The following is a 21,408-nucleotide window of genomic DNA, read 5'->3' on the forward strand; positions in this document are numbered from 1 at the left end:
TCCCACACTCCTCAGTATCCAGAGACAATTGTGAAAAAGGTCTCCGATTCTAAGGAAGCGTTCCTTCAGATCTCGGGGCCACCAGAGTTGAGCCACACAGGCCTGAAGCTACTCCGAGAACCACCTGGCCCCCAGCTCTAAGTGGGTGATAACTGCTAACCCGGTGCATGCCAATTTAAAGCATGCGCCCTGCTGACCGCATCCCTTCCTACAGGCTCTGCCCAAGGACTCCTCGCTGCAGATCACCCTCAGCATTTTCTGTGGCTTTTCCTTCCTATCAATTTTCTTCTCTGGCCCCTCTCGCCCAGACTCCACACCCTATGTATCTCTCCAGCCCACAGAAGTCCCCTGCGAGGGAGGAGGAGGACTTTCCTGCGTGAGAACCTGTGGTGAGCAATCCTAGCTGTCAGGATGCTGGTCTGAAGTGGGAACAAGGGATCTCAGGCTACCCCAGTGACAGGTCGGTGGTGAGGTCCAACACAGGGCCCCAGCAGCTCAGAGATTCAGTTTCCTGCTGAGGGAACAGGGGTGGCTGGCAGTGTCTCCTCACCCTGGTCCTGTCTGAAGGCCATTAATGAAGGTCCCTGCCAGGTCCAGCTCCTGAGGTGGCAGGTGTGCCTGTGCTTTCTGTTTGGTCCCCTCTCCCCTCTGCTTGGCAAACAGCCGTCCACCGGCCATCCCTGTAACTAAAGCTCTGCTGGAACATCTGTGCCTGTTGTTCTAATGCTGTCCCCAGCTGCCCCCATACTGTAGGCAGGCACATAGACACCACCTTGTCACCCTGCACTTCTCAGGACAGGCTCGGCCATCCAGGCCCTAATGACCCTACAATAGCTTGACCAGCTTCTGGACGCTGCTCTGAGTCCTGCTAAAGTTGGAAACTGCAAACCTTCCCCTTGAATCCCAGTAGCTGCTCCCGGGCCCCCAGCTCTGGGCATGCTTCTGAGGAGCACCTGGCAACCTGACCCAGCTGTAGCTCAGGTGGCTTCAGAAGTGCCCACAGCTCTCCTCTCAAAGCTACCTGGAGAGCAGCCGCAGTCTCTCTGCTCCCACCCGTCCACCCCAGCCCCTGCCACTTGCCGAAAGGGACTCTCAAGGGGACAGTAGGGTTCAATCACCTTCATCATCTCTTTGGACAGCTCCCTCATGGTCGCCTGGATTTCTGGGATCTTCACAAGACTCTGCATGGCCTTCATGACTTCTGTGCTCTTCTGCAAGGAACCAGCCACTCGCAGGACGGCTGAGAAGGAGACACTCGTCAGGAGGGACAAAGCCCAGTCAGGATCCTTCAATAAAACCAATGGTGGCGACAGCAGGCTGCAGACTTGCCGCTGTGCCCACAGCAGGCGTTACTGAGATGGACCCCCTCCTGTGCTACTAGGCCAGGGCCGTGTGCATCACTGAGCACCAAGGCAGTGGGCCCTCCCGGGGAGCGAGCTTTAGGGAGAGAGCCCTACCAAACACGGGTACCACCACCATGGGGGGAACTGCTCTAAGCTGTGTAGAGGCCATAGACTATGGGGCTTCAGGTGCCCAGGCAGAGTCCATGCACCAGCCCACACAGGCAGCCTCTTCCGCTGGTCCCCAGGTGCGACAAGCAGGACGAGGCACAGCAAGGGTCAGTGTGGGGCTATGTGGTCTCTGATCTGAGATCACACATGTGCCATGGCCCTCTTTAGGAGAAATGGTCATAGCGGGTGACCAGGACTCACTTGACGCTGCCCCTAGCACCTGCCTCAAGGGTCCAGCGCTGCGCCATGTGCGGCTGCTAGCACCTGCAGCCAGACCCCAGGGAGTGTGCCCACCCCACAGGAGTCAAGCAGACAGGGAGATGCCTAGCTGGGGTGCCAGCGCCCCTTGTTCTCGCCACACTGGAGTGGGGAAGAGTCTCTAAGGTCAGCGTATTGCAGAGGGAGCGACCAGTGGCTGAGGTAAGCAAGAAATGACACACGCCATGCGGTGACACCAAAAGCCAGACATGCCAAAGTGCTAAAGTCACCACAGGGCAAGAGGGGCGCAGAGCAAGCATGCCCACACAGCTCTGGGCTGCCTGCCCTTTCTGGAGGAGCAAGCACCCATAGGGACTTCGGCCAGCATGGCGCTGTGTCCCCAGAAGTCCTGATCTGGAAGCTGGGACTGCAGGGGAGCAAGAGGTGGGGCCCTCCAAGAGCTGGCATCTAGACACTCCGGGTCACAGGCACCGCAGGTGCGTAGCTCACCAGGGGAGCTGGTTACAAAACTAGCCTGGCCCCAGCTCCAGCCTGCTGTCTCACCACGAGATCTCCCACACCTGCCCCTGCCCCTGCAATGCCGCCTCCAGGATGCCCTCCCCAGAGCCCAGAAGATGATGCCACCCCATCCTGGGCTTCCAGCCACCAGGACGTGGGCTCCTTTCTCCTCTGAGCCTTTGCCTCAGGGTCGGCTCTCACAACAGCAAACAGACTGAGGGCCAGGGAGCCTGGGTTAGGAGGAGTGTGAAGCTCACCCAGAATGGTCACTTCAGAGTTCACTGTGCAGGTTTTGTATGGTACTGGGGACTGAACCCGGGGGTGCTCCACCCCTGAGCTACGTTCTCAGCCCTTTTACCTTCTGAGTTGCCCAGGCTGACCTCAAACCAACCTGTGATCCTCCTGCTCAGCCGCCCAAGCTAAAGGCACTGCACTGCCCCGAGCTCAATCGGTTTTATATTGTGAAAAGGTTACACACATTTCTAATTATAAGGAGGGACAAGAAAACTTGGAAACAGGCCAAACAGTGGGAAAAAATAAAAAATGAACTTAGGAATAAAACATTACAAACAAAAATATAAGAATAAAAAAACTTATTATAGTCATTTATCTTGATAATCAGTCAATGTTGATTAGAAAGCAAATTTTTAAGAGGCTGAACTAAATGTGTTTTGCACCTGAAATCCAAAAGAAAGGAACTATGGTGTGAATGTATGCTCCCCAAAATTAGGGGCTAGGGGTACAGGTCAATTGGAAGAGTGCTTGCCTCGCACACACAAGGCCCTGGGTTCCATCCCCAGCGCGCGCATGCACACACACACACACACACACACATAAACACACACAAAAACCCACAAACAAAACAAAAAAATTCATGTTGCCAGTGTGACAGGAGTTAAGAGATGTGGCCTTTCTGAGGATAAGAACCTCGGGCTCCTCCCTGGTGAGTATGAATAGGGGGCCCGTCTTTCCTGTCTGGGCAGGCATGGCATTCTGGACCTCCATTCTGGATCACCGAGCTGCCCGGCCTCCATCCTGTACCCCTGGCCTACAGCCCGGGAGAAACGCCCTATTCCCTGGGGATCACGGGGCATCTGTTACAGAAGCACAAATTAAACAAGTCGGAGGGGACTGGAGTGCAACGTGTTTTCTGCAAGCAAAAAGGCCAAAAACACTCGAGTGCTTTTGGGGCTGGGTGTGGCTCAGCGGCACAGCACTGGCCTAGCACTCGTGAGGCGCTGGGTTTGACCCTCAGCACCACATAAAAGTAAATAAATAGAGGTCTTGTGTCCAACCAGAACTAACAAAAATAAAAAGAACAAAAAAGGGAAGGTGGCGGCTTGGCAGAGAAAAACCACTTCAAAATCAAAAGTCACCACTCCAAGGGAATGAGAGTCACAGGCCACGAGCTTCAAGAAAATACTTGCAAAAGACCTACCCGAAAAAGTGCTGCATCCAGAACACACAGGGACTCCTGAGACTCAGCACGAGCCACAGACTGACTGAAAGGGGCCTGGAGGGGCTGGGTGGGCTCAGGGGTCAGCCAGGAGTGCCCGCCTAGCATGTGTGAGGTAGTGGGGTCCACCCTCAGCACCACATGAAGAAATAAAGATACTATGTCCTTCTACAGCTAAAAATAAAGGGGGGAGGTGAAGACCAGCGGACCACTTCAGTAAGAAGACATGCAGAGGGCAGTGAGTACGTGAAAGCTGATCAGCACTGTACTCTTAAGGGGCCTCCAATTCAAACCAGGGGCTGCCATCCAGGACTGCCGAGAGTGTGGGCAGGGTGAGCCGCTCATTGGCTAGCTCTGGCTCTGAGGAAATGCTGATGGTGATGTTCCACGGCGTCCACACACGGGACAGCCAGCTCAGTGCAGGCGCAGGCAGGGCAGGCAAAGAGCCCTCCACACAGCTCTGCTGCAGAGCTTCATGTATGCTTAATATACACCTAATGCAACAAAGAAAGCAAAGGTGCCACCCACATTTCATGGACTGCAGGTACCAGCGACTCCAGAGCCGACGCAAAGCCCTCCCCGCAGGCTGCTCTTTTATGTCCCAGATGGACCACCAAGCCCTTCATGCCACAGTGGACCCCAAGCCAACAGGCACGGTGGACAGCCGCCAAAACCCTGCACCCAACACTCGAGTACATACATGTACACGCTGGGACGCACGTGCCACCAGCAGTGACTGTGTGCCACTATGTTAGCAATTTGCCGGGGACACAGAATGTAATTAGTAAGTACTTGCTAAGCGAACAAATCAATCATCACTTTACAAAAAATTAATGACATAAAGCCCTAGAAAGCACCTGTTAGACTGAAACAAGTTTCTAAAATCTTCAGAAACCAAAGAACTCAAAGTATTGTCTTATATTTAATCCAAATAGCACCAAACTGTACACTGAAAAGTGGTTAAAATAGTAAATTTTATGTTAAATGTCTTTTATTGTTGTGCTAGCTTTTCCTCACTGATAAAATACTGAGAATCAACCTCAGGAAGGTTTCACGTAGTCACTGGTCCTGCAGCCTTGGGCCTGTGTAGCACGGTACACAGAGGTGGGATCGCTGGGTGGAGGGTGCTTGATTCCAGCCAGCTGTGCCCGGGAGCAACAGCAACAGCAACCCCAGGAGGCTGCCCACCCTAACCCTCCACCACACACACTCTGGGAGTGACAGTCCTGGAGGTGGAGCAGGTTAGAGGCGCCAGAGATGAAGGCCGAGTGGAGGGCAGAAAGTGGCACTGCCACAGACGGGCAGCAGGAGGGGTGCCAGCACTGATGGACCTGCCCTGGACGGCCTCAAGGCCAGTGCCCTGGTTATGCCACAGTGCTCTGATGTGCCACTGAGGGAACAGAACACGTGTGCGCATCAGAATGTCCCTTACAACTGTAGGCACTTGAGTCTATGACTTTCTCTAATTAAAAACCTTAACTGTGAAAGATCAAGAGGAAAGAGCACAAAGAACCAAAGCACCGTCAGACCCCAAGCCTGCCAGAGAACCAGTGGACAGGGAAGGAATCGTAGAAAATAAGAACGATTATTATACTTTGTTATAGTACCAATGACTATAGACAGGAATATGAACTTTATGGTTTCATCATCAGTAGACAAACTAATAAAGATACTCTGAAAAGAATGTGGACACCAGCCTGAAAGCCATGAGGACAGACTGCTCTCAGCTGGGTGGGGCTCACAGAGAGCACGTGGGTAGCATGCACCAGGCCCTGGATTCCACCCTCAGCACCACATAAAAATAATAAAAATAAAAGTATTTGTGTCCATCTACAATTAAAAAATATTAAACAAACAAACAAACAAACAAACGGAATGCCCTCTACCTATCACAGCTCTTATAGGAATTACAGTTAAATAACCAGAAACTAAAGTACTGAAAACAGCTCACTGGTAACAAAGGCCCAGCACAGTGACAGTCACAAACTAGACTGTGTTTTCTGGGATTTTGTACAAGGATTCAACTCAGGGACACTGGACCACGGAGCCACATCCCCAGCCCTGTTTTATATTTTATTTAGATACAGGGTCTCATGGAGTTGCTTAGATGCCAGGATGCTGTGCAGGTGGGCTGTGACCTTGTGATCTTCCTGCCTCGGCCTCCTGAGCGCTAGGCATGCACCACCACACTCAGCCTGATGGAGGCAGTTACAAATAGAATGAATAGGAGTCTAAGAAAAGATGGAGGGCTGGGGCTGGGCTCATGGTACAGCGCTTGCCTCATGTGTGAGAGGCACTGGGTTCGCTCCTCAGCACCACATATAAATAAATAAATAAATAGTGTCCATTCACAACTAAAAGATATTTTTAAAAAAGAAAATATGGAATTTTATGACATTTCACATTTAGGACAGATGAAAGCTCAGAGAAGCAACATCAAAAACATTTAAGCCTCAAAATCCTTTTAAGAGAATTGGATAAATTCTTCCTTGTAACAAGGTTAAAAGAAATTTAAAAATATAGTTAAAAGATTAATTATGGGGTTGGGGCCGTGGTTCAGTGGCAGAGTGCTAGCCTAGTATGTGTGAGGCACTGGGTCCAAGAGCAGGGCAAGGCCCAGGGAGGCTGCCAAGCTCAGGGAGGATGTCAAGTGCACTCACCCCTGGGAAACTGAGTCCCGGGTCCCAAGGAAATCCATAAACCAGGTGAGGACAGGAGCTAAAAAACACACACCCCATCAAGAGCTGACAAGCGCTGGGCTGAGTGACAGACACCTGAGGGCCATCACACTGCTCCCTGTACTCCTGCTGTGCATGCTCACAATGCACCAGAGAGGAACTGAAACCCCAGGACCATTGTTCTAGCAGCACAGAAGGGCTTGTTGGCACAGCGGGGGAGCCCACCCTCCTGCCACCCAGCTGCTCTCCTCAGAGGGGCCTGCACAAGCCTCTGGTCTGCGTGCCTCTCCAGCCTTCCACCCAAGCTCTTTACCACACATGTACACATGCTTGTCCCCATCCAGGTACTAGGCTCTGCCACCCGACTGGTCCCCAACTGCACCACCACCTTCTTCCTCCGCTGAGTCCACTGATCCGCTCCTCTGAGGAAAAAGGAAATGCTGGCCATGTCCCTGCCAACAGCTTTCCACTGCTGGCTTTAATCATCTTAACTTTACTAATTGGAAAAAAATTCATGATGCTTATGAATCTGTAAAATTACAAAATCGAAGCAGAAATAAAATTAAACATAAAAAAAATAAAAAATTTTACATTAATGACATAAGCTTCTCCTGATACTTTGCTAACATTAAAATACCACTTTAAGCAAAAGACTAGGTGAGGGTCAGGTGTATCCCAGACAGAGCCTAAAACAAGTCTCTCCATCTTATGGTCAAGGGCCAGGGAGGAAGGGGAGGACCGGGAGTGGAGGCAAGTGTCTTCAAAGCTCCCTCCTCACCCACAAGGAGGTCCTAGCAGAGGAATCTGGGAAAGCTGCTGCCAACACCCATCCCCACCCCATCCCTCAAGAGGAACCCTCCAAAAGGACACATCTGAGCTAGGAATGCAGAACTAATTAGGAGCATTCGGGGTGGCCTGAATCCTTCACAGAGACTCTTTTTAAGGACTGCAATGCAGCCATGTGTAGTAGCACAAATCTGTAATCCCAGGGACTCGGAGGCTGAAGCAGGAGGATCACAAGTTCCAGGTCAGCCTCCCAATTCAAAGTGACTCTATCTCAAAATAAAAAACAAAAAAGGGCTGAGCATGGAGCTCAGAGGGACAGGACCCCTGAGTTCAATCCCGAGGATCCAAGAAACAAGGAAGACTGCCACACCCTGTTGTGCCCCAGGACTTGAGTGGCAACCTGTTTCCCGAGGTCTGCCAGGTAAGGCCTTGTCACAGCACTTGGCCAGGCCTGAGAGGTCACATACAGGTTCTCAGCCACAAGCGGGACTCCTCCTTGAACAATCAGCCTCTAGATAATCAACACTAACAACCAAGTAAGTTACAATTCTAAGATCCATGACTTGGATGACTTTATCATTCCAACTGATCAACAAGTTAATAAGTGCTCTTGAGCAAAATGTTATTTGTCTTCCATTTTCTAAAATCAAAAACGATGACATAAAAACCTGATAGACACATCTGTAAAAAAACTCTTCCGCTTCTCCTCTTCACATCACAATATGCTTTGTGTGGTGTGTGTGTATACTGATACACACATATGAGAACGTGCTGAGGGCAAAACATGGAAAATGACCATCAACTGCTGCTACAGAAATAAAAGTACAGTCTTGGTATTAATGTGGAATCTGGCAGTCCTCTGAAAACTGTTAAGCCAGGCAAGGAGAAATTGGTAAAGTAAATTACACAACTTTCTGCTACTCAGCATACTAAAAGACACGTGCTCGACAGCGGCATTTAGCAGAATAACTTGTACTGCTTCACTGAGGTCCTTCAGCGCAGCCGACTCTTCCCTCAGAATGTGGCACGTGGCAGTGAAGAGCAGGGTGATTCCTGGGTGGCGTGGGTGCCACTACCTGGACTGGTGCACAGCAGTTTTCCCACCTTTGCTTTTACACGTCAGAGGCCAATGTGGTGACAAAGGCAAAAAGTATCTCAGTTCAACCCCATGGATGGCCCTGAAGGGTCTGGGGGCTCTCAGTTGCCCAAGGATCACATGCTAGAAATCACTTGCTCCAGGTAAAACACATGCCTAGTGAGGGTGACCATAGAGGTGGGAGCCACGATCACAGAGGTGTGTTCAAGACGGCACTCCCCTGGCAAACGCAGGGACAAGGCACAGACAAGGCTCAGTTCAGTGCTGCTGCGGAGCCTACAAGCCAGCAGCACGGCTCAAGGGGTAATAAGGAATGGCAGAATTCCTTCTTTAAATGACTCTGCCCCAGTGTGCTAACGTGAAGGGTGTTACCAGGAAGAAAGCACCTCAGCTGAATGCTGGCGCCAGCAGATTTATTTTCCCATAAATAGGACTGAGCCCAGCACTGCCTCTGCAGCTAGAGACATGTTCCTGGGAGAGACTGACAAGGTGCCTGATTACCTGACAAGGTCACTTCAGAAGTTTGTAAGAGCTAGTGAGAGGGGACAGCGCCTTACCGAGCTGATTCTTCATCCCCATGAGCACAGAGTTCATGTGAGCTTTGGACGCGTACAGCTTGCTCACGGCCTTCCTGGACCTGACCATTTCCTTGGCCAGGACCACACACACGTCCTTCTGGCCCTTCTTGGCAGCATCTTTCACCGATCGCTTCACTTTCTCCTCTTCTCTTTGGATATCTAAATTTAAAACATGACATCAAGGGCAAATCAGACTAGTCAGCACTCAAATCTGTTTTAATTGTGATCTAAATATGTCTACCAAAAAGGAAAACATATGAAAGGATACAAATGAAGTTAAAATAATTATTATTGGAGGCATTCATTACTTGTACAAACAACATTAATATAAAGAGTAAAAAGAAAGCATAATCCTATTATAACTGACAAAATTTCAGAACATTCAATAAATTTTTGTAGTTGTAGATGGACAGAATGCCTTTATTTATTTTTATGTGGTGCTAAGGAACACATGCTAGGCAAGCACTCTGCCACTGAGCCATAGCCCCCACCGAGGCCAGTCTAGTGTGCATAGGTGCTGTACTAGCAGCCTGAAAAACACTGCAGAGCTTGCTCCAATACAGCCGGCCCTCACAACCAGTGCCGCAGCCTCCTACAGGAGTGCTCCACAGAAACCTGCAGTACAGGGAGGCCCAGCCCTGAGGAGTGCTCACCAGCACCGACCAGGAGTGACAGGTCTGCACTGTGTGCTGTAGGATCAGTAGGATATCTTTTAAAGCTGTTTTTCTACATAGCATTAGCACAGAAGGGCCAACTTCATATTTGGGGGAGGACCACAGAAGAATGAATAGTTAGAGGGGAGAGAGAAAAGAGAGCAGCCCCTATTCTGGGCTCTATTCAGTGAAGCTTCAGAAAGACTCTGAGGAAATGCAAGTTGTCTTGTACGCTGTTCTGGGTGGAAGGGAAGAAGGGAGGTGCGAAGGCCTACACCCCCACCTCACTCAGACCATGTCCTGCAGCCTGGGGCGAACCCCCCTTCACTCCGACTTCCTGGGATTGGTGGTCACACAGTGAAACAGGGCAACAAGCAGGAATCTTGGGGTAGAGCCCCAGCACACTGGCCGCCACCGGGAACTGCACCTCTGTAGCCATCCGAGCTGCTCAGCTTGGCTGCAGTGCTGCCAGAGCACAAGCTCCCAATGTCACTCTTCCCGATGAGTTCCGGTTTCTCCAGCACCGTCTGTGTAAACATTGTCCTTTCCCCACTAAAAGGCATCAGCACTTTGTGGAAAACCTCAACTGATATCAGACTCGCGGTCTTACTTCTGGGCTCTCCACTCTATTCCATTTGTCTATTTCTGTCTTTATGGCAGTACTACAGGATTTTCTCTCTGTAGCTTTCTAATGAGTTTTGAAATCAAGAAATGACTCTTCCAATTTTATTCTTCCTGGTTTTTGGAGAGGTTTTGTTTGTTATTCGGGGTCTCTTAAGATTCCAGATGAGACTGTGGAACCAACCTAGATGCCCTTCAATAGACGAATGGATTAAAAAAAATGTGGCATTTATACACAATGGAGTATTACTCTGCATTAAAAAAATGACAAAATCATAGAATTTGCAGGGAAATGGATGGCATTAGAGCAGATTATGCTAAGTGAAGCTAGCCAATCCCTAAAAAACAAATGCCAAATGTCTTCTTTGATATAAGGAGAGTAACTAAGAACAGAGTAGGGACGAAGAGCATGAGAAGAGGATTTACATTAAACAGGGATGAGAGGTGGGAGGGAAAGGGAGAGAGAAGGGAAATTGCATGGAAATGGAAGGAGACCCTCAGGGTTATACAAAATTACATACAAGGGGAAGTGAGGGGAAAGGGAAAAATAATACAAGGGGGAGAAATGAATGACAGTAGAGGGGGTAGAGAGAGAAGAGGGGAGAGGAGGGGAGGGGAGGGGGGATAGTAGAGGATAGGAAAGGCAGCAGAATACAACAGACACTAGTATGGCAATATGTAAATCAATGGATGTGTAACTGATGTGATTCTGCAATCTGTATACGGGGTAAAAATAGGAGTTCATAACCCACTTGAATCAAAGTGTGAAATATGATATATCAAGAACTATGTAATGTTTTGAACAACCAACAATAAAAAATTAAAAAAAAAAAAGATTCCAGATGAATTTTAAGATGGATTTTTTCTATTTCTACAAACAAAAAGCCACAGGGATTTTCACAAGGACCGCACTAACTCGGGGAGTACTGACATCTTAGCATTGTCTTCCAACACACATTTCCACTTATTTATGTGGGTACTGTCCACAAAGTTTTGTGATTTTCACTATACAAGTCTTTCACCTTCTTGGTTAAGTACTTCCTAAGTTTATTCTTTCTTATAACTTTAAATGGAATTTTTAAAAATCTCTTTTTCAGAATGTTCACTGTTAGCACAGAGAAAAGCAATTGTGTTGACTTTACATCCTGCTATTTTTCCATATTAGTTCTAACAGATTTCTGTGGCATCTTTAGGGTTTTACACATATATGGTGATATCATCTGCAAGACCATCTCCCTTCTTCCTTTCCAGCTGGATGCCTTTCACTGTTTCTTTCCGGGCTGCTCTGGCTAGCATCCAGTCCCCCTCAGCTGGCAAAGGCAGGCCTCCCTGAAGAGTTTCTGACTTTAGAGGAAATACTTCCAGTGCCTATGGTCTTTGCAGAGCATTTCTTTCTACTCCTACATTGAATGCTTTTGTCCTGCAAGAGTGTTAAGATCTTGCCAAACACTTGTGCATCAACAGAGAGGGCCTGGGCCCTCCTAGGCAAGTGCTCCGCTACCTCTCCCTTCTTCCCCTCCTTGTGGCCCAGCATGCTGGTCCATGTTTGTATGCTCAATCATTCTAAGATAAATCTCACTGTCCATGGTGTGTGATCCTTTTAGTAATATGTTGCTGGATTTGCTTTGCCAGTATGTTGCTGCATTTCCACATCAACGATCACAAGGGATATCCCTTGGTAGTTTTCTTGAGTGTCTTTGCCTGGCTTTGAGTCAAAACAATGCTAGAATATAGATTAAGTTCTCTGTACTTTTTTTTGTGGGGGGAGGAGGTCGGAGTTCAAGGACTGGTATTAACTTTCTTTAAATGTTTGGCAGAATTCACCTGTGAGGCCACCAGGTCCAGGGTATGGGTTTTTTTTTTCCAGGCGGCAGGTACCTGGGATTGGACCCAGGGGCACTTGACCACTAAGCCACATCTCCAGCCCTATATTGTATTTTACTTAGAGACAGGGTCTCACTGAGTTGCTTAGCCCCTCACTTTTGCTGAGGCTGGCTTTGAACTCGCGATCCTCCTGCCTCAGCCTCCTGGGTCGCTGGGATCACAGGCATGTGTCACCTCCCCGGCTTGTTTTTTTTTTTTTTGTAAGAGAGTTTTTGATTATCGATTCAGTCTCCTTACTAGTCACAGGTCTACAAAGATTCTTTTCTTCATATTTCCATCTTGATGGGTTTCTAGGAATTTGTCCATTTTATCTAGGATGCCCAATTTGTTGATGTACAATTGCACAAAATACTCTCCTAAAATTTTTAATTTCTACAGAATTACTGGTAGTGTCTCCATCTTTATTTGACTATTTTGTAATGTGAATTTTCTCTCTCCTCTGAATCAAGCTAAAGGTTTGTCAAATTTTGTTGATCTCTGCCAAGAATAAATTTTGGTTTGATTTCCTACATGGCTTTGTTTATCTCTACTCTTGTATTTACCGTTGTCTTTATTCTGCTAGACTTGGGATGAGTTTGTTCTTCTAGTTCCTTAAGATGTGAAGTTTCGCTGAAGATTTGTGACCTTTCTTCATTTTAATATGAACATATACAACTATAAGTCCCCTTCTGATCTTGGGTTGTGCTGCATACCCTACGTTTTCTTATGTTGTACTTTGATTTTTACTCTTTTCTAAGTATCTTCTAGCATCCAAAGTGAAGAGTTCTTTCACAAGTTGAGTAGAAGTGTGTTGTTTCATTTCCATTCGTGAATTTTCCAGTGTCCCTTTAGTTATGGATTTTTAACTTCATTTGGTTATAAGACTTGATTTTGTGGCATAACACATGGTCGATCATGGAGAACTTCTCTCATGTGCTTGATAATCATCGCCTATTCTGCTCTTGCACACGTGTCTACTAGACCGAGCTGGTTTCTCTCCTTGCTTAACCACTTTAGAGAATGGAGTATTGAAGTCTTGAGCTATTACTGTAGAATTATTTCTCCTTTTGATTATATTTTTGCTTTATATATTTTAACAGCCTGTTATTCGGTGGATAAAAGTATATAAATGTTATATATTTTCCTTTACAAAATGAATGCACCTCACATGACTCTATAGCTATACAATTAAGAAATACATTACTTTGTCTAATGTTCTACACAGTTGTCATTCAACTGAGGGTTGAGCATAAATTAAGTCTGGTGGAGGCTGAGTGAAATGGCCACTGTAACAACGTAACTGATTTCACAAAATAACTCATCTGGCTGAGTCACACTGCAGAACTAAACACCCTTAGGCCTATCACAACTGTGTGGCACCAGTAGGAGCCCCCGACCTACAGTCCTTTTCCTGAAACTGCACCAGGTTCTGAGTGGCACCCACACTGTGACCTCAGGAAGGAGGCTGGGTTCACCGTGGGGAGTCTTTTCAGAGACTAGATAAGAAGCAGAGCTGGCACACAGGCTGGCAAGTGAGGCAGCACCAGCCCCTCTCAGGGCACAGTCTCCTGAGGTGCCCCTTGCAGCAGATGTCTGCCCTGCCCACAGGGCGCACAAGGCAGATCTAAGTCAGGCCCAAAACTACTTGGGCTTTCTGCAGTTTTAGGACTGGTTTTCCTCCTCCTGACTTCACAGAGTCTCCAGGAGACTCCAACTTCTTGACGTCTGTTGTAAGCAAGTCCCTTCGCCAGCAGCCTGTGGCCTGGGATGTTTTTTGGACAGACAGCATAAGGAGCACCTGGCTCTGCAAAGACACGTCAACCTTCTTGACCCCAAACGCAATGATGGCCAATCCAGTGCATTCGGAAACATGCTTCTGTTGTCTTTAGAGGTGGGATTTGTTAATCCCTTTTGCCCTCCTTTGTCTGTTTTGGCTTGGATGTGAGGTCTCCCCCGAAAGCTCACATGGGAGACAATGTGAGCAGGTCTGGAGAAGAAATGATGGGGTTAAAGCCTTAGCCTCACCAGTGAGCTGATCCTGATGGGACTAACTGAAGTGGGGGTGTGGCTGGAGGTGGGAACTGGGGCGTGGCTTTGGATACATTGAATCTGGAGAGTGGAGTCCATTTCCTGATCACCATCACATGAGCTGCTTTCCTCCGTTGCCGTCTCTGGCCATGATGTTCAGCCTCACCTCGAGCTCTGAGGAATCCTTCAGTCACAGCAGCGGAAAGCTGCCTCAACAATCTCGAGTGATCTTTTCTGACAGGAAGCCTGCGTTGTCTAGTATCCCTCCTCGCAGTCTGTGTCTCTGGCTCTGAAGGGAGTGAGTCTCTTGTAGGCAGCATGTAGTTAGATCATGAAGACTGAAGAGTTTGACTCATTTAAAGTAACTAGTGGGGCTGGAAGTGTGGCTCAGCAGTGCAGCGCTTCCAGCTGTGCATGAGGCCATGGGTTCAATCCCCAGCAAGACAGAAAAAAATAGTAACTACTAAAAAGGGAGTTTTTCCTGCATTTTACCACTTGTTTTCTGTATGCATTATAGCTTTTTTGTCCCTCATATCTGATTTCTTTTAACTGTTTTTTTTTGTTGTTGCTGTTGTAGATAGACACGATACCTTTATTTTATTTGTTAATGTGGTGCCAGGATCTAACCCAGGGCCTCACATGTGCACGGCAAGTGCCCTGCCAGTAAGCCACACCCCAGCCCTGACACTATCTTCTGTGTGCTCACTGGATCTTTTGGTAGTAAAACGTCTTGATTCCTCTCTCATCTCCTTCGTACATACTGCAGTTACTTTCCTAAACCAATCATCTCCTCCAACTTACAAGCTGGCTGGTTAATAAACTGCTATTGATGACAAGTAACAAGAGACAGCGGGTTCTCCTGCCATGGAGGTGAGGAGCACCAAGCCAAGCTGCGGAAGAGGAGCGAGTAGGCGTGAGACACCGAGGACTCACAGGTTTCCAGAGGTGACACAGACACCTGTTTGTCAGATATTTCTGCATGTGCTTAAACAGGCCATTTTTTATTTTATTACTTAGAATTTATTTAGATTTATTTACATATTTTTGCCATTTCCAGAATGCCCCATTCCTTATATAAAAGTTTGTATTTGGTGCGATTTTCTGTCAACCTTTAACATTTCTTATACTGACAACAAATTCAGTTTTTGCTTGAAAATACAACTTCATCTTTTGAATGCCGTTTCCACGGAAGTCTAGGATAATTTTTCTCCCCACCATGTTGTGACTTACAATGCTGCTGAAAGGACTTTCAGTTCCTGTCTCCTAGGCTGACTTATTTTGGGGTGCTGGGCTGGACCCAAGGGCATGCCTGTGTCACTCTAGTATGAGGACTTACTTAATTCTTTAGGATAAATAACAAGGAGGGACACAGCTAGATCATACCGTGATTCCACGCCTAGTCTTTTGAGGACCCTCCATACTGGTTTTCAGAGTGGTGCACTAATCCACAGTCCCACCAGTGGTATGAAAGGGTTCACCTCCCCACACCTTTCCAACATTTATTATTGTCTGTATTCTTGATGGCTGTTAATTAGATTTTTTATACTGACCACAAAATTAACAAAATAATCTGGATATCTGTACTTAATTAGTATGGAAATAAACTGTCTTACACACATGTAGTTTATTTTTATGAGCTGAAGCAAAACTATGCAGAGAGGGTATAAACAGAAAATATAAAAAGAATTTACCTCTTATTTGCCTGTCAACAACTCTCATTTCCTTTCTTATCTTCAATGACCACTCATTAACCTGGAAGAAATTTTAGATAAGGAACTGTTAAGAAAGTCAACACTCAGTGCAACTTACTTTAAAGTATGTTGTATTAATTTCACTTATTTTGGCCACAAAAATAAAGTCATTTTCCAAAAAAAAGAAAAAGAAAGAAAGAAAAACCTTGAGGGCCAAATCCCCGCGCCTCACTTTTTATCCACAGTGCACAGAAGTTCCAAGCTGCCAAAGGTTCTGAGCTGAAGGCAAAGTACTTTATATCAACCTCAGAGGGGTACGGTACCCTGCAGGCACATCAGGCAGTCAAGAGGGGAACAGCAAAGACAGTTTTAGAGGCTTAAGACTTGTCATCTTTTACATGTTAACTGTTTCAAAAACTACTCAGCCTGTGTCATGAGAATTCGGCCTGGCCCGACCCTTCTCCTCTTTAACAATGCCTTCCTGCTTTACAAAGGACACTCCCATAACTCACCCTATTACCATGGAATACTTCTTGTCAGGAGAAAACCTGGGACTCACTAAACACAGGGTCCACTGGAAATAATGGAGAAAGTTTTGAGAAAGTAGAAAATAACTAATGATTTCCCAATTCTTATGCAAGTGAACTGTTTTCCAGTTCTCCACTTTTTAAAAACATTAAAGGAAAACCTAAGTTGTCAGCTGATTAACTGTTGAAAGTTAAGTTTTATATCATCACAGGGTGCTTTCTGACATCTGACTAAGAAGAAGCAAATAACTGAGTGACAATACAGTAACAAAACTCCCACCTTAAGTTAAAGAGGCTTCTCAACACATAGCCTAAGAAACCAAATACAAGCCGGGGATGGCAGAGAACACCTGTAATCCCCTCAGCTCAGGAGTTCTGAGGTGGGAGGATCCTGAGTTCAAAGCCAGCCCTGTAACAGGCATCTGTTTTTATTTTTTATTTTTTTTGCTGCTCTTGTTTTTTTTTTTTTTTTTGGGGGGGGGGGGGCAAATCGATGGAAGGGGGAAAAGTGATTGAACTCAGAGGCACTGAACCATATCCCCAGCCCTATTTTGTATTTTACTTAGACACAGGGTCTCACTGAGTTGCTAAGCACCTCACCATTGCTGAGGCTGGCTTTGAACTCATGATCCTCTAGCCTCAGCCTCCTGGGTTGCTGGGATTACAGGCAAGCACCACTGTCCCCGGCTGTAACAAGCATCCATGGAGACATGAACTAAAGGGCATTAAAAAAATCCTATCCCTGGAAGATGTATTTCCAGTAGATGTTTATCTCTATTTACTCATTCATTCATTCACTCATACTGGGGACAGAACCAGGGTGCTTAAACACTGAGCCACATCCCTAGCCCTTTTTATTTTTCGAGACAGGGTCTCACCAAGTTGCCAAGGCTGGCCTTAGATTTGGAATCCTCCTGCCTCAGCTTGAGTTGCTGTAATTACAAGCATGTGACATAATGCTCATTTTACTTTTAATGTTTAATTATTTATTTAACAAATTGTGTAAAATATTTATTACATAACAATGACTGCACTCAAAGGAATATTTAAGCACTTAAAACTGTATTATGGTCCTACAATTTTTTTAATATGTATTGTTTTAGTTGTAGGTGGACACAATACCTTTATTTTATCTTTATGTGGTGCTGATGATTGAACTCAGCCAGTGCCTCACACATGCCAGGTGAGCACTCTACCACTCAGCCCCAACCCTCGTTTTTTTTTGTGTGTGTGTGTGTGTGTGTTGGGGATCAAACCCAGGGCCTTGTACATGCAAGGCAAGCACTCTACCAACTGAGATGTATCCCCAGCCTGCTCTACAATTTTTAAAAATGTTAACGGGGTTAGGTTTATGTACTTTTAAAGTAAAACCCATTACACAATTGACCACTTGCAAGCGTACAATTCAGTGGCATTCAGTGCGTTTATAAGGATACACAACCACCAACTGTCTCTAGGCAGATCCGTTGTGATACCTCAGAAGAACTCACCACACCTTGATCTACTCCTCTGCCCCCTCCCCAATTCCCTGGCAACCACTAATTTGCTGTCTGCAGAATGTTCCATACAAAAGAACTTGTACAGGGCTTGACTTCTGGCTCCTGGCTTCTCCACTTAGCATGTCCCACGGTCTGTCCCTGGTGCAGCATGCATGAGTACTCCTGTCCTTGTTATGGCTCAATATTCTTCCATTACGTGTATTATTTATCTACTGTTTCCACTTTTTGGCTACTGTGATTAGTGCCACTATGAATATTTATGTTCCAGTATTTGCCTGAGAACCTGTTTCAATTCTTTCATGTATATACCTAGCAGCTCAATTGCTGGGTCAGATGATAATTCTATATTTATACAGATAATGCTGTGTATCTGAGGATGTGTCAAACTTTTTCCCAATGGCTTCACCATTTTACACGTTCATCACCAATGTGCCATGTGTATCTCCACACCTCACCTCTATTCTCTGCTTTCCAGATCTGTTTACTACAGGTAATCTGCTGGGCGTGTAGTAGCTGGATTGTCTTTTTGTTATCAAGTCATATGAGTTCTTTTTGTATTGATAGTACATCCTTATCAGACACGTAATGATGCAAATATCTTCATTCTATAGGCTCTTTTCATTGATAATGTCCTTTCATGTATAAAAGCTTTTAATTTTGATAAAGTCCAATTTATTTAAAGAACACATTTTATGAACTTGTTCTTCTTTTGTTTGTTTTTGCTACTGAAGATTGAACCCAAGGGCAGTTAATCACTGGGCCATATCCTCAGTCCTTTTGTTTGTTATTGTGAGACCAGGTCTCCTTAAGTTGCTTAGGGTCTTCTAAGTTGCTGAGAGTACAGGCATGTGCCACACACTCAGCCAATGATTATTATTTTTTTAAAATATAGCTCCTAGAGTTCTGGTCAACTGGAAGGCCTAGAGTGGGGATATTTCAATAGCAAGAAACATTATGAGCACCCCAATTCTGGTTTCTAAATAGCATTGCCACTAATTAAGAGACCCATGCTCTTCGGAGAAGTGGCCAATTGTTGGCTTTGACTAAATATATAAAAATCCATGAGTCAAAATGGTGCTTTCAAGGAAGGGTGGTCAGAGAAGTATCTGACATCACTGTAGGTTGATGATTAAAGAAAAAGCAACTAAGCACTCATCCTGCCTTTCCATAGAAACTCCACGTCTGATCACCAAACAGCTCTAGCCAATGAGGAACAGATATTTACAGGACACTGATGTCAACAAATGAGGAAAAAACAGAAAAACTGGCATTCAGAAAACCTTAAACAAGTAGATTCAAGAAAGGGACACCAACAGATGCTCAAGTGTTGAAGAGGAAGGTTAACAAGGAATGGCACATTCATATGACACCAAACTATGGCTCTCAGATTATATTTTCTAGCTGTGTTAAAAGGCAAATTACTTAGATGAATTAAAATTTATTTGCATTTATTGGAGCAAAGCAAAACAGACCCCAATGTGACTCGGGCAGCTTGCAGAACCAGAGCAAGTTCTGAGAACTCTGACCAGCAGGTGATCATATGACACTTATGGGGAAATGGAGGAGTCACAAAACACTTCAAGGAGCCACCGGGTAGCTGACCATTCAGCTGTTCACAGTTTACACAGTTGGTTGGCTCCAGGCCTCCTGCAACCAACCAACACTCAGTTCCTATGATTAAACCACACAGGTATGGGCTGTGGTCCAGGGCAGGTGTTCCACCCAAAACTGAGCTCCCTGGCTCCTCCACTACTTTCACCCCCCACTCAGATCTGCTCTCCGAATCTATAATGAACCTAGATGCAAAAATCCTCAATAAAATTCTGGCGAATCGGATACAAAAACATATAAAAAAAATTGTACACCATGATCAAGTAGGATTCATCCCTGGGATGCAAGGCTGGTTCAATATACGGAAATCAATAAATGTTATTCACCACATCAATAGACTTAAAAATAAGAACCATATGATCATCTCGATAGATGCGGAAAAAGCATTTGACAAAGTACAGCATCCCTTTATGTTCAAAACTCTAGAAAAACTAGGGATAACAGGAACATACCTCAATATTGTAAAAGCAATCTATGCTAAGCCTCAGGCTAGCATTATTCTGAATGGAGAAAAACTGAAGGCATTCCCTCTAAAATCTGGAACAAGACAGGGATGCCCTCTCTCTCCACTTCTCTTCAACATAGTTCTCGAAACACTGGCCAGAGCAATTAGACAGACGAAAGAAATTAAAGGCATAAAAATAGGAAAAGAAGAAATTAAATTATCACTATTTGCAGATGATATGATTCTATATCTAGCAGACCCAAAAGGCTCTACAAAGAAACTATTAGAGCTAATAAATGAATTCAGCAAAGTGGCAGGATTTAAAATCAACACGCATAAATCAAAGGCATTCCTGTATATCAGCGACAAATCCTCTGAAATGGAAATGAGGACAACCACTCCATTCAAAATATCTTCAAAAAAAATAAAATACTTGGGAATCAACCTAACAAAAGAGGTGAAAGACTTATACAATGAAAACTACAGAACCCTAAAGAGAGAAATAGAAGAAGATCTTAGAAGATGGAAAAATATACCCTGTTCATGGATAGGCAGAACTAACATCATCAAAATGGCGATATTACCAAAAGTTCTCTATAGGTTTAATGCAATGCCAATCAAAATCCCAATGGCATTTCTTGTAGAAATAGAGAAAGCAATCATGAAATTCATATGGAAAAATAAAAGACCCAGAATAGCAAAAACAATGCTAAGCAAGAAGTGTGAATCAGGCGGTATAGCGATACCAGACTTCAAACTATACTACAGAGCAATAGTAACAAAAACAGCATGGTACTGGTACCAAAACAGGCGTGTGGACCAATGGTACAGAATAGAGGACACAGAAACCAATCCACAAAACTACAACTATCTTATATTTGATAAAGGGGCTAAAAGCATGCAATGGAGGAAGGATAGCATCTTCAACAAATGGTGCTGGGAAAACTGGAAATCCATATGCAACAAAATGAAACTGAATCCCTTTCTCTCGCCATGCACAAAAGTGAATTCAAAATGGATCAAGGAACTTGATATCAAATCAGAGACGCGCCGTCTGATAGAAGAAAAAGTTGGCTACGATCTACAGTCGGTGGGGTCGGGCTCCAAATTCCTCAATAGGACACCCATAGCACAAAAGTTAATAACTAGAATCAACAAATGGGACTTACTCAAACTAAGAAGTTTTTTCTCAGCAAAAGAAACAATAAGAGAGGTAAATAGGGAGCCTACATCCTGGGAACAAATCTTTACTCCTCACACTTCAGATAGAGCCCTAATATCCAGAGTATACAAAGAACTCAAAAAATTAGACAATAAGAGAACAAACAACCCAATCAACAAATGGGCCAAGGACCTGAACAGACACTTCACAGAGGAGGACATACAGTCAATCAACAAGTACATGAAAAAATGCTCAACATCTCTAGCTGTCAGAGAAATGCAAATCAAAACCACCCTAAGATACCATCTCACTCCAGTAAGATTGGCAGCCATTAGGAAGTCAAACAACAACAAGTGCTGGCGAGGATGTGGGGAAAAGGGTACACTTGTACATTGCTGGTGGGACTGCAGATTGGTGCAGCCAATTTGGAAAGCAGTATGGAGATTTCTTGGAAAGCTGGGAATGGAGCCACCATTTGACCCAGCT

General features: G+C 45.5%; 1 protein-coding gene across 1 annotated transcript in view; it reads right to left on the reverse strand.

Moving 5' to 3' along the window:
- The window catches only part of Chmp3 (charged multivesicular body protein 3), a 30,867-nt gene that overhangs the window by 5,251 nt on the left and 4,208 nt on the right, over window positions 1–21,408 (reverse strand). The window contains exons 2-4 of the mRNA XM_046455896.2: window positions 15,679–15,739; window positions 8,802–8,981; window positions 1,119–1,240 (exon numbers count right to left, since the gene is read on the reverse strand). Of these exons, the coding sequence (XP_046311852.1) occupies window positions 1,119–1,240; window positions 8,802–8,981; window positions 15,679–15,739 (363 nt within the window). The remainder of the gene's footprint in view (window positions 1–1,118; window positions 1,241–8,801; window positions 8,982–15,678; window positions 15,740–21,408) is intronic.

Source organism: Marmota monax, unplaced genomic scaffold (genome assembly GCF_021218885.2).
Source record: "Marmota monax isolate L192 unplaced genomic scaffold, Marmota_monax_Labrador192_F-V1.1 WCK01_AAM20220418_F8-fsc00238, whole genome shotgun sequence".
Classification (NCBI taxonomy): Eukaryota; Metazoa; Chordata; class Mammalia; order Rodentia; family Sciuridae; genus Marmota; species Marmota monax.